Here is a 14,508-nt window from a genome sequence, read left to right as displayed (position 1 = left end):
CTTAACATCAGATTTGGTAAAGGTGCTTAGAAAAAAAAAATTATAATAATTGATTTGATTTCCTGTTTAAAGTTTTTAATCAAACATTAAAAACTTTAAACAGGAAATCAAAGGCGAAGGAAGGTACCAAGGTACAAAGTTGTGCTTATAGACATAGCGACATAATATTTAAAATCATAGAGGCAACTTGTAAAGGGTTGAGTTGTTTGTGCCCATTGCACTAAATTATATTTTGGTAATTTATAATGATACCTAGTCTGTTTGAAAACAATTTACACTTCAAGGAAATAATATTAATTATTATAATCATAAAATAAGCAATATAACGATGCCACATCTAGCGCTGCCTGTATCTGTGCCAAGTAACTGGTTTTGCTATGACGTGTACTCTACGTAAGTACTGTCGGCGAGAAAACTTTCTGACATACATTCAAACAATCGACATCAGTGAGATATCTCGTTGGCGTATGCTAGCACGGCATGAGTCATGAGTCATGACCAACATTGTAATTTGTGACGATCAAACTTCTAAACAAATTCTAATACGTTGCAGAAAATTAGGCCTACGACAAGCATTACATCTCGCAATGACTCTACATTTTAGTTTTCACAATGTAACGTGTCACATCCAAATGAAACTTAAGTTTATTACTAATTTATGACTACTTGGCAAAGAAAGAAGCAGTAAAGCAGTCATTTTTAGATCTTTTGGTGAGGTAAGGAGTAGCGTGCCTAGCATACGCCAACGAGATATCTCACTCTCGAGATAATTAAAAACTACTCGTCTCATAATGTCAAAATCACGACATTTTCTCGACAAAACTCTATAAAAATGTGTTATTTCGACGATAGATCTACGCGAGAAAAAATGTTTGTCACGCTAGGGTCAATAGAGATGAAGAGACAAACCATCAAACATCGAGAAAGCATGTAGAGTGAGATATCTCGTTGGCGTATGCTAGGCAGGCTCGAGTACTGAAGACTCGCGTTAAAATTGTTCAACTCCCACAAAAGTAATTAAACAAGCACTTTTCCGACCGACTGTAGGTACTCGCTTTATCGTGACTGGGCAAAACACTTGGCAGTCAGTGTGGCAGTAATCACGGACAGTCGCGTACACGAGTGAAAACATGCTCTGTTTAATAGTGCCACTTATTGCTTTGGCGTACATCTTTTGGGATGTCAATTACTTCCTACGCATCGCTTTCACCATCGGAATCGGGAGATTGTTCCAGAAGAAATGCGGGGTCAACGACACTACAACTATTTACGGTAAGCATGAGCAACTATTTACATTTCCAACGCGAATTTTTTTACACCAAACTGAAGCTAAACGAGTCGCATTCAGATCTTTTTTCTAAGTATTTTTTGTTACTGCATAGTTTGATTTGTTTTACCTTCTTCTTTTTCGAAGTCGGTTAAAAAATGAAATAAAGTTTTAAAGTAAGTAAACAATAAATTTAGTATCTTTAATTAAAAAATGGAGCAGATTCGATCGTTGTTTGATTAATTTCACACATTCCGCTTTCTAGTAAACCTAGAAACAGTAAAATAGTATTATCATATACGTCAAACAAACGTCACACAACTTTTGGAGTTCTGACGGCTGACCAATCCAAACATGTTCGAAATTGGTTCATATCAAACGGACTGTAACGAACGAGGAACATAGAGCTGCATTAAAACCGTAGAATCGGGGTACTAAAATAAATAAAGAATCATGTTTGAATGCAACATTCAAATATGATTCAAACATTACTCATTAGTATTCTTTGACCATTAGATTGAACTCTGTATAGTTGTCGTGTACCCGGTGTTTGACAAACGGCCTTTATAATATCATACTAGATACAAATAGTAGCCCGGGTCTGTTAGCAATCGTACATTATGCAGATCAATGTTGTTAATTGTAATAGTTAGTAATGAGTATTCACCACTGACTGTTAAATTACACTTTAACTTTTTTACACTTGATTTTATTTAGTTAATTGTACCTTATCGTTAGGTGCTTGCTTATCATCATCATTGCCAGTTTCCACTTATATTATTGCTTCAAATTCGTAATAGATCATCACTTTTTAATGAATCTACTTAAATTTTTTTCTTAATTTTATTGTGCCAAAATTCGTTTTTGACGCAAAAAGCATACCCTACTTTACGTCCGTGCCTACTACATTATATAAAAAATCAAAATTTAGGTACCCAGCGCTTTCGCGGTAATATTAGCACAGTCTATGGAATATTAGTATGTCATGTTTCTATTCACACAAGCGTTTTCTCTCTTGAAAGTCTCAATAATACACCAAAACAAGTTATATAGTCTCTATTAATAAAAATGCCTACACAACTAAATGTTTATTGTAGTCCAAAGGCACAGTTATTATTATCATACTTAGATTCATCGGTTTCTTCAACTACTTATAAGTAATTAAACTTGAGGCACGCTATTGGCGATTTTCTGATTATTATAGTGGACTACAGAACTAGAGCCAAAATTTGCCGTTCCCGTGCGATACGTATAAAAAACGCACACGGCAATAATTACACTTACTATCACAAAACATCGTTTGCTATACATTTTGTATAATCTGTCTGTTTGTTTGTTACCTCTTCAACTGCTGAATCGATTTTTATGATATTATGAAGATATTTTAGAGTCCCGGGAAAGACATAAGATATATCCCGGCAAATACGTAAGATTCCTGACAGACGCTATACAGTGTGTAACAAAAATAAGTGATAATACTTAAGGATGTGTACGTGTTCCTTGTAGAGAGTTCACTCTGAAAGTAGCAGCTCTGAAAGACGAAAATTTTTTTTCACTTTTGTATGGGCAAGGGCCCGAGCGTCACGAGTTTCCCCATACAAAAGTGAAAAAAAAATTTGGTCTTTCAGCGCTGCTACTTTCACAGTGAACTCTCTACAAGGAACACGTACACACCCTAAAGTATTATCACTTATTTTTGTTACACCCTGTATTATGGTATACAAAATTGTCGGCTATATAATATATCTGAAAGTATCTGAGGTTCAAGTTTCCTGGGTCTTTGATGTAAATAAAAAATTTCGTGTGTAATATAGATCCAAATAAAATAGTCGTAGATGGGTGTTCAATTTTCTAAATCTTGATTTTAATAACATCCATTCACGCGAACGAAGTTGCGGGCAACAGCTAGTTTAGTAATAATTCTTTGACTATTCCAGGTTTCTGCACAACACAGGACGTTGACATATTCTTGAAGCACATGAACAATGCCCGGTATGTGAGGGAGCTGGACTTCGCCCGCTTCCACTTCTATGACAGAACGGGCATCTACAAGAACATCATCGAAGCCAGGGGCCACGCGCTACAAGGGGCATCCAGCATCAGATATCGACGGACTATACCGATATTCACCGCGTACAAAATTGAAACCAAGGTATGTTGGCTGTCAACCCTATTGTACTCTGAAGCAACACTTACGCATAGGGAATGTTATAATTCGACAAATTTACTATTCGAATAATTCGAATATTTTACAAAACTTTTCGAATAATTCGAATATTATTCGAATAATTAAAAAATATTGAAAAATGCTGAAGACTCTGAATAAAAGTAACAAAAAGCTTCGTACAGCCATGTACAACCTATTTTGTTAATACTATAAAGTAAGCAATTCTTATTTTTACTTATATCAACATTAATCTTTATAAATGACATAGTTAATTTTTATTGTGAAACACTTTAAAAATGTATATTTTAAGGTTACAGCTGGGCAATAAAAGAAAGGCTGTAAAGTGTAAACCGTTTTCGATCGTAGCACTTTTACTTTTCTAATGTGATTATGTTTAAGTCTTGCTAGGCAGCAGTTGAGATTAAATAATAATATGATATTCGACGTTATGATATCTGTTCATTAATACTAAGCCAGCTTACCCGTCTTTTTTATATTTTCGATCCATGTTCACCTAGTTCACCTAGTTGGCTTCACCTGTGTCAATGTGGCTCGAAATTTAAAAAAAGGCCACTAGAAAACCAACCCCACAACAAAGAAAAAAAATTGCAACGAAGCCCTGGGGGAGGGTGAAACAATCCTAGAGCTGGTGAATTTAGTAACTTGATGTTTGATAACACAAATAACATGATATTAAGGAGCCATCGACATTTTTTGATACTGTACTGTTTCAATTATCAGTCGAGGACTGCCGTGGTAAAGCTATTGAATAGCAAATTTTTATCAACTTGTCGAATAGATCACATCGCGAGCTTCAAGCCAGAAAGACGAAAAAAAATTATTTTTTGTATTTTAACTACATGTGTATTTTAAAAATCTCAATATTGCACTTACATTTATTACCTTCGTAAAAAACGAGTTTCTTTTATATACACCCTTCTGGCGTAATGAACATGAACAACAATAAACTAAATACATGGTCAACGGCGACGATGAATGGTCGTACACTCATTAGTTAGACTAAAAACAGATTTATATATATCATTAAAGATGTAGAATATTCATAAATAATATTTTTTTTCTGAAATAAACTTAATTATGTTCTTATTCCATGTTAATTTTATGTTTGATAGCATTTTAAACAAAAATAAATAATATTTTTAGTATTCGAATTATTCGAAAAATAATTTGGCGAATATTCGAATAATAAAATATAAAACGAGTATTCGAATATTCGAATAACATACCCTACTTACGCATAATACTTGGGAGAATTTGTAGAGTCTCAAGACTACACAATAATATATTGTTGGCTTAACTCTGGCAAAGAACTCTTGGCATTGTACTAGTGCAATCCATATTCCATGGTTTATCATGTCCCTGGTTGGTCTGATTTGTTGCTGAACTTATGTAAATCAATAAGAAGTACTTTATGTTGCATATATACCGGCGTAAGAAACTCGCACGGGGCCATCTTTTACTAAAAAGATGGAAAATTACAATTTAAAATATAAATAGTGCATCAAGATTCAAGGCTTTGAATGAATATGCCAATGGGCGCTGCTGGTAGAGGTCAAAACTCGAAGGTTAAGTCACGGAACTCAATTTAGGAAAATAGTTGTAGAGTGTTGTTTGCAAGTGTTATTTTTACCAATCGACTAAAAATAGGTATTTTTTATTACATTTATTTAAATGTTACACTAATGTGTATAATGTCGACTCTATTGCTTACGTTAGTAGCTTAGAATTGTTGGCAGTTTGCACTTCTCGGTTCAATTTTCAAAGTTCAGGCGTGCAGGTTTTTCTTTCGTATTATAATATCAGAAGGATCAATGTAATCTGTGTTCTATCTTACTCAAAACCAGTACCCAATTATAAAAACGACTATAAAAATGCAAAGTTGTAATGTATAGATTGATATGAAGTTTTTCTTGACTTTCAGCTAATATATTGGGAGGATAAGACCCTTTTCATTGAACAGAAGTTCATCACACTTAACGACGGTTTCGTGCGCGCTGTGATCATTTCCCGACAGAACCTGATTGACGTTGACGTTGCTACGCTCTTCAAGAACCTTCCTGGAGCAGACACCAAGCTGGAATGCCCAGAAGAGGTGAAACATTGGCTCCAATCCATAGAGGTGTCCAGCGCGAAGCTAAGAAAGAAAGATTAGATAGCAATTCTAGAATTAAGGAAATATACTTTTTTAATGTTGCCGTATTTTATTATTTACTTGCCAACACTTTTTAAATTACCAATTTTTTTTGTATAGATTGCCAACAACTTTAATAATAACTGCTACCAGCTACTAACTCTCTTATATAACTGCCTCTAATTTTTTATGCAAATTGCCACCATATTTTTTACATAAAATGCCACCGTATTTTGACTTGTGATTAAGGGTGTCTGTGGTTGACGGTAAAAAGCTTGGAAAGTGTCGTGTTACAAAACAAAGCGGTAGGAAGCGAGCCCCCTGTGTGACGCGTCTACAGTTACTGTTTACACAACCTGCGCATTATGAGCTTTTAAATTATTTGATAAGTTTGTTTAATGTTTATGCAAAGCGTATATAGACCTATTTTATTTAAAAAAAAATATGAAAAAATATCTTAAAAATACAAGTAATGTTTACTCAGAAATTGCTCTACCGAACAAAACACTTATTAGCTGTATTTTGTCTTAATAGGTTTGTAATTATTATTTTTTTCAGTCAATTACTTTAAAATTTACTTTTGCTTACTACAGCTTACTCAATTTTAAGTCTTACTGCTAATTAGATAAGGTGTTGCAGTAAAAACCTAATTTGTTGTACCAAAAGTTAGGCAGCTCTAGATTCACAAAATTTCCGAAAGTTTGTTTTGGGTTTAAAGCAATTTAATGTTTTAAACACTTTGATTGCGATTTGCAATTGTTTGTCTTTTTTACTACAGTGATAATAATAGTGTGGCGATACCCACAAGATACTGCTTACTGCAGTAATTACTGTGGCCTATTCTTAATTAGATAGGAAAACTTTGTAAGCATTTCAAAGGCGGCAAGCGGCGCGCCGCGGCGACGAACCTTCAAAGAAATAAAATTTCGACCACACACAGGACAGGAAAACAAATTGTTGGATTGACTAGTCTAGATAATTGTAATTAATTACCGTAGTTTAGTTACTGTACTCCTCCGAAACGGCTACTGGGTACTTTTTATATTGATAAGTGCATTTGTTGAATAAATAATAGTAAACTATTACAACTCGAAACTGACGGCGACCATTGGTTCGACGGGATAGCGATGGACGTTGCCATGGTAACATACTTATTTAGTCATTTCAATAAAATATTATGGGTGAAATACTCTATAATATGGCAAAACAACGTTTGCCGGAACAGCTAGTATTATATAATTATAATTATTTCCTGACATCGAAGTGTTATAATTTTTTTCAAATTTTGTCAAAATTGTTCAGTAAGTATTAGATAAAACAAAAGCTACTATTGACTAAAAAGAATACACGATACAAGTGCCATATTTTTGCTGATGGAAATGAACTAAATCTATCTTTCACAAAATAAAATAAAATACTAAAGGCCAAGCAAGTATCAAGACTGCTCGCCGTAGTTGGTGGCGCTAACTCACCGTGTGTTCCTTGTCGCGTAACAATAATACAATATCCATTAGCTGTAGTGTTCCCGCGTCCCGAACTCCCGATGTTTGTTTGTGGAACAGTAAAAAGAGTAGCTAATTACTGGGATACCTTGCCTTATGAATTAGTTTTGGCACAGTCTACAACACTTGCCCGCCATAGCAACTCAAGAGGTTCAACCAGTACCAAATATTATGTATTTTATAATTATTGCAGGAGTACTATAATAATGTGATAACCACGAAGTTGCCACGAAGTTAAAGACCTACGAAACTTCGGCTAAACATAATTTCTCATCAGCTTTCAGCCCAGGCGCGGTCCCCCCCAATACCTAAGGTCAAATTGAAAAATCTCTAAATCTTGCCAAATAATAAAAAAAATCTAGCTATCCCCACATAGCTATAACTACCACTGCGTCCTAAATTAGACAGCTGTTAACCCAGAACCGTGACCCCCCCCCCCCCCAAATTTCTGGCTGCGACCGCGCCTGTTTCAGCCGGCGCGGTGTCACTTTAGGAAGGTATAGGAACACTCTAAAATCTCCTTTTATGTCTTGGACATTAAAAATATTTTATGAATGGTAGGTAGTAAGAATCTTTTAATATTTTTAAACGTGGCGCCTTAGGCTGGTTTTATAGTAGAGCGTTTCGCAGCGCCGTTGGAGCGCCGCGCGTTCGAATATGTATGGGGGTAGTAGTTGCGTTTTAAAGTCCGCGCGCTTGAGCAGCGCCGTTCGTCCATACGTTTGTTACAGCTTCGAACGCGCGCGCTCCAACGGCGCTGCGAAACGCTCTACTATAAAACCAGCCTTACCTAGTACAGTATTCTAAACGTGAACGCACAGTCATTAGTGTTATCGATGTTAGTAGATACATTAGCAGTTTATTTTACTGTAAAAAGCTGTTACAGCATTATTAATAGCACTATTATCTAATGTTTTTCAATAAACAAGTTGTATGTTAACGGCATAATGTAGTATTAGGTCTACAATTACGCATCATAAATTTCTTTGAAGCGCTTATTGGCTGTAAACATTGATAGTCAATAGGTATTATTTCATTAAATATCATGACCTGAGGAATACGTAATGCCGATAGATTACCGTATCCTTGCCACGAAATATTTGACATATAAAGTAGTGTATTTTATTTATTTATAGTCGTAGAGACAAGATACAGAACTTTATTTTGAATATTACAAAACTATTTTATGATATCTGTATTCCTAGATCGATGTACAAAATTAAGTAATTAAATAGTCCTCTGGTTTGGAGTTTGAGTTATAATAATCACTTATATATTATACATATGTATATCATTGCAATGTCTTTGAGATCTCTGCATAAGAAGCGCCTAATTGACGAATGAATCATTCAATCATATATTTCTAACAGAGTTGGGCATAATTGAAATACTGGTTAATCTAATTAGCAATCTAATTGCAAAGTAATTAGAATACATTTTATTCTAATTACATTGTAATTCAAATACTTTCAAATTTAAATATAGAATTACACAAAGCAATTGATTCCTATGTAATCCAATTTCAAAGAAATCTAATTAATTTGAAATTAAGTTCTTTTGTAATTGAATACTTTGGTTTCGACTAATTACTCTAATATTATTACAGTCACGGACGTAAAAAAAGTACGGACGTAACCTTCTCTAATCACGAGTGAAGCCTAGTTATGGCCGCCCGTGTAGGACGTGTGCGTGATATGAGGGTTGCCATATAAATCATAAATTTGTAAAATTTCCCTACTTTTTTTTGTAAACTCAGACAAGTTAAATGTATTTTTTATACTTAAACATATTTTTATGTTTTTTTCGCTTCAGAAATGTAAGCGGTTGTTAAAGATGTCATAATGAAAATATTATTTTTATGACACTATAGATAGAAAAAAAAACACATATTACGTACAGAGAAGTATATTATTTACATAACATTATTAGTAATAATGATTATGTACAAACATTTACAATAATAAAATTATTACTAGCTATTTGACCGAGCTTTGCTCGGTATTCGATAAAACACGAATAAAATGACATTTTCTAAAAATAATTCCTAGCTAGACAGATTTATCGCCCCCGAAACCTATATAAGAAACCTGTATACGAAAAGATATAAGATACTTAAGTCCCGTAACCCGTTTCATCAAACAATCAAGTAATGTTAAATAAATAATGGCTTGTTAAATCAGTTAACGGCCTGTTAGAGCTATCGAGAGTTCTACCATGCGCTAACGTCAAATCAAATCACCTAACATGGTGTTAAATTTATTCCTGGTCCAGAGGTCCATTCAATATTTTCATTCCTACTAGGTCTCAATGACGCTCGGGTGACTACACCAATAGCACCTTCCCTCCCCTACTACTGAAGGAAATCTAAGACAACAATTTTATCTATGGACGCTTCACACCACGTCAGTCTGACCCCGTGCTAAGTACCTGAAGGACTTGTGTTAAGGGTACCAGACAACGGAAATATATTTAATACTGTTATACTATACATATATTTAAGATTTTTATTATATGATACACATATTTAATACACACTCATGACCCAGGAACTTTGAAAACTTTTTGTTCCGTCGGCAGGATTCGAACCCGCGACCCCCGGCTTGAGCTACCGACAGCCCACCCACTGAGCCACAGAGGTCGTCAAACAACAATTATATCCACTTTTGTAAATTAAGAAATTAATAGGGGTGTAGACTATTTTTAGGAAATATATTTATTTTACAGATGTACCATCAAGGAAGTTGATTCCTATGCAATTGACAGACCAACGTTATTTGGTCGAATACTTATGTCAATTCAATGTTAATTGTGATCTGTCAGCAAGGTTTGACGTAACGCAACCAAACTACTTAGGTCCCCGATTTGCATAGGAATCAACTTCTCTGATAGTACATAAGTATTTTGTTACACCTAAAAATATGTATAAAAATAAATACACTCTTATTTCAATTAAAAAAATCACTTATTAAATATAAAAAATATTATAAAGTTATTAAGTAAAATATGTCCATTTTCGGTAATTCTATAATACAAACTCTCAAAAAAACAATAATTTGTATTAGATTTCGTTTACTGTCTACACCCCTATTATTGTATTCCTGCCTAATTACTGGTCAATAGTATGCTAAATACTTACATGACACTAATAAAAGACAATAAAATTAATTATTTGATTATTTAAAAATAATTTAAAATTTTCCCCGGTTTGGGGAAAATTTCCCCACTTTGTTATGGACATTACTGACCTGTTGAAGTTGAATTAATATTTACATTATTTTATCAAAATACTTTAAAAATATGTTATATTACCTATGAAATATTATTCCTTGATGTTTTTTGTGTAAGGTTGTATTGTTCTTGCACCATTTTACAACACAAGATGGCATATTTATTTTTATTTATGAATGACAAAGACGTGTCACCGCGATGCAGTCTAATTGCGTAATGGCGGTACGATCGGCTTATTACAGTGCGAGTGTTTGTGCAAGATGTGTACATATGATCGCCTGGGCTTATTAAGGGTGCTTCACTCATTTCTTAATGGCGATCCGTCCGTATTTTTTTTACGTCCGTGATTACAGTGTCAACTGTCAGGGGTTAAAAACAGAGTACTGTATCTACTATCTAGAGGTTATTTTTTTTACGTCCGTGCTAGAGGTATTATTTTTAGGGAATTACTGTAGGTATAGGTAAATAAAGCGTTAAATATGCCCATCAGATCGATACAAGAAGTGGAAAATGTAAATAATAATTTATAATATCATACAAATAAGTAATACAACATGAAGTACTTATGACATTCTCTAAGAAAAATAAAAACATTTACTTTACCAAGAAAAAGCCTTTTCTTTCTGTGGTTTAGGCGTGAAGAGGTCAGACAGATAGAACGACAGACAGACACACTTTCGTATTTATAATTTATAATAAGTATATTTAAATACTTTAAGTAAGTATAGATTTTAAAACTTGGGACATAAAAGTAATAGCCAGTTTTGTTTGAAATTTTGAGGTTATGTACCTACCTACAGCTATGATATTATTACTTATACTTACTTACTTACCTAATTATATTATATACTCATTACAATATTATTAAAAAAAACATTATTGACCTACAGTGTGTATCAGTACTTATAGTTTTCGTAAAATGTAAATAATTAATGTTTTAAAAATAATTAAGTATATTCATAAATTCAACATACCTACTTTACATATTTTTACCGTTCTACATAATAACAGTCCGAAGATAATTTGAGATGAGGATGGTATCCACTCAGTGGAATGAACTTGGACATACCTTTAGGTACAGTATAAAAGTATAGTGCAACAATTCAATACTTAATTATGAAGTTTAATAGTGGTAGTGCCAAGCTGCTAGACCTGCAGTCAAAATGGACAGCGGTAACCGGGGAAATACTACACTCTCATAAAAATAGTGTTAAATGACAGCTTCAGCTGTTGTGTTTTGTATGTTAAGTGAGAGCTGAACACAAAATTTCCTCTTCGTCTGCAGGACACCATAATCCCTTTGTTTGTGCAAGGCATTCATAATAATTTTTGTAGACTACGGAGCTGCTTAAGCATTTCCTTACCTATAATCATATTATGCTGTTTTGTGCTTGTACGCTACGTTTGTAGATTACAAAAGGTTCGGGTGCAGGCATTAAGATATAAGTACTACATACACAGATAATAAAACAACACTTTTTTTTAAGAAAAACTTTATCATAATTTATAACTTAATAATTATTCTTATTACAATTATATTTATCTAAGATAGGGGCAGGGGCAGGAGTACCCTCATGGCGAGCATAGCTTAGGTACCAAATGATGCTCATAAACATGTGAGCAGCATCCCACTGTTCTTAAGCCTACAATGCAGTAACAGCAATAGCTTTTGATAGTGACCTGACCATTCATTTTTCTTTCTGTTACAATAAATACAAAATAAGTTTTTCCTTCTGGAAAAACTTATTTTGTTGGCAGTTAAATGGCAGGACTTTTTTTAGCTTAAAGCACAACAACACAACACAGGCACAGGCAACTCGAGGCACAACATTTTGCTCAGGATTCATGCATTCTTGAAAAACGCAATGTCCTGGTGTTTCAGCTGCTCTTCTTATATTGAACAACACTATATTTTGTTGGGATCTTTCATCAGCTTCTGGAATATCTGACCTTATGTCTCGAACTTGGTTCCAACAAACTCCAGAAACTTCATTCATAGATGACATCTGTAAATAAATCATTTGATGAGATGGACAGATATCAAAACAACAATAGTAAAAAACAAATTAAACACTGACATACGTTAATTTGATTATTAGATTAGAGTTTAAACTATATACCTCTTGTTGCTCCAGCAAACGAGTAATGTTTTCAGGATTCCACTCTAAGTCTGAAGTTATGGTGTCCAGACTGGTCACATACAGTACACATTAAAGCTGATTCCATATATTCAGGTTGAAAGTCCTCAATTACTTGGACTATTCTGGTTCTTCATCTTGAGACCAAAGCTAAAATAAAAATATAATTAGAGAAAAGCTTGCCATGAATCCGGTATCACGCTTAGGAAATAAATTACTTTATTTCCTACTGCAATAATGAATTAAGAAACACTAGTGATGGTACTACATATAAATTTATTTTAATACCTTACTGGTCTCCACAACACAGGGAATCCTAGTATGGAGATCAGTGATTGTGTAAGAATATCCTGTAAAATTTTTATGTGAAAATAAATATTTGTTTGGTTGTTTGTTTACCTCTCGTGCTTGAATCCAAGAAGATACTATAGAAGCCACTCTTTGTTGTTCTTCATTTGTCCCTTCAATTAAAATTCTGCATCGATTTGCATTACTATGGATAATCCACATGATACAACACAGATATTATGATGGCCAACCGCTGCTGCTGCTGGACATATTTTCAGTAGATGCATAATACGCAAGTTGCCAGCATGCATGGCAAATATGATCAGTAGGTGTAATCTGGAAATAATGATAGTGATTAGAAGTATTGTTAATTATTCCCTACTTTTTCCTTAATAATAGGTACTTTGCTAGATTAGTTTCATGGTTTAAAATGAAAGGAAAACATTTCAACACTTAAAATTTAATAAAAAGTTCATGGTTAGGCTAACACGTAAAATATATTATTTGAAGTAAACTACTTACCTACATAATATCCAAGATATATCCACAGTCGATTAATATTCACAAGATCTTTACTCTCGTCGCATAAAGCAGGCCTTCTCAGTCAATGATATTCTATGTTAGTATTTTAGAAACTCATTGTTCTCAGTTCTCAATTTGAAAACAACAGAAAATAACTGACAATCACAAGTCACAACTCACAACTGCTACCCAAACAAATTAATAGGTACATGCTGCTACCGTTGATTGTGTTGGATGTTGATTATTGGTTTCATACAAAGAGAATAATATTATAATAATTACTACCGCGGGTTTCATAATCTTTGGTTCAAGTTGAGATTAGTGGATTATTGAATATTGAGATTTGAGATTTTCTAATGATTTTCTTCATCTGTCTTCTTCTTCTTCTTTATAAATGGCCTCATTAACTGATTGCCATGACAAGAAAAAATATCGATGGAAAAAATTAGAACAAAATATACATTTATAATATGTACAATGTAATGTGATTTTATGTAATATATTCTTTTCATTATGAGATATAAGTAAATAAGAGTTTAATAATAATTCATAATAAACGTTTCTATAATAACTTCAGTATTTATTAAGTATTTTACTTATGGCAACATTAAAAAAATATAACATAAAATGATAGGTCTACCAGAAAAAGTGAGAAAGTAAATTGAGTATTGACTCTAGCAATACCGGGGTAATTGGAATAAAACATTTTGATCCTTTTTTTTCTTATAGCACCTGATTCTGTGTGAAACATGCAAATATAAAAAACTATCTAATGATCAAGGATATTTTTTGATAATCTGCTGCTAAAAATCGCCATCAGATTCTGATAGATCTACATTATAAATACCTATTTAGATAAGTTTATCAAAATAGATAGTCTAATTGCCATAATAAAAATTCTGTTGTGTGTACATAGTAAAAATTCTGTTGAAAAACAACAACAAAATTATGCTGTATGGATCCTGCCATTCACCTTTATTCGAACCACAATTTAAATATACCTGAGAGAGCCATGCTTCGGCACGGATGGGCCGGCTCGACCGGAGAAATACCACGTTCTCACAGAAAACCGGCGTGAAACAGCGCTTACGCTGTGTTTCGCCGAGTGAGTGAGTTTACCGGAGGCCCAATTCCCTACCCTATTCCCTTCCCTACCCTCCCCTATTCCCTTTCCTTCCCATCCCTACCCTCCCCTATTACCCTATTCCCTCAAAAGGCCGGCAACGCACCTGTAGCTCTTCTGA

At 33.8% G+C, this 14,508-nt stretch overlaps 1 protein-coding gene across 1 annotated transcript; it reads left to right on the top strand.

The window, feature by feature from the left end:
• Positions 1–1,065: 1,065 nt before the first annotated feature.
• LOC121730937 (protein THEM6-like) lies at positions 1,066–5,648 on the top strand. Its single transcript, XM_042120164.1, has 3 exons — positions 1,066–1,272; positions 3,205–3,419; positions 5,377–5,648. Exons 1-3 carry the CDS (start codon positions 1,131–1,133, stop codon positions 5,605–5,607), a joined length of 588 nt encoding a protein of 195 aa, XP_041976098.1. The 5' UTR covers positions 1,066–1,130; the 3' UTR covers positions 5,608–5,648.
• The last annotated feature ends 8,860 nt before the right edge of the window (positions 5,649–14,508 follow it).

The sequence above is a fragment of the Aricia agestis genome, chromosome 10, assembly GCF_905147365.1.
Source record: "Aricia agestis chromosome 10, ilAriAges1.1, whole genome shotgun sequence".
Taxonomy (NCBI): Eukaryota; Metazoa; Arthropoda; class Insecta; order Lepidoptera; family Lycaenidae; genus Aricia; species Aricia agestis.
Note: the sequence above shows the minus strand (reverse complement) of the source record. Positions and strands in the feature narration are given on the sequence as shown.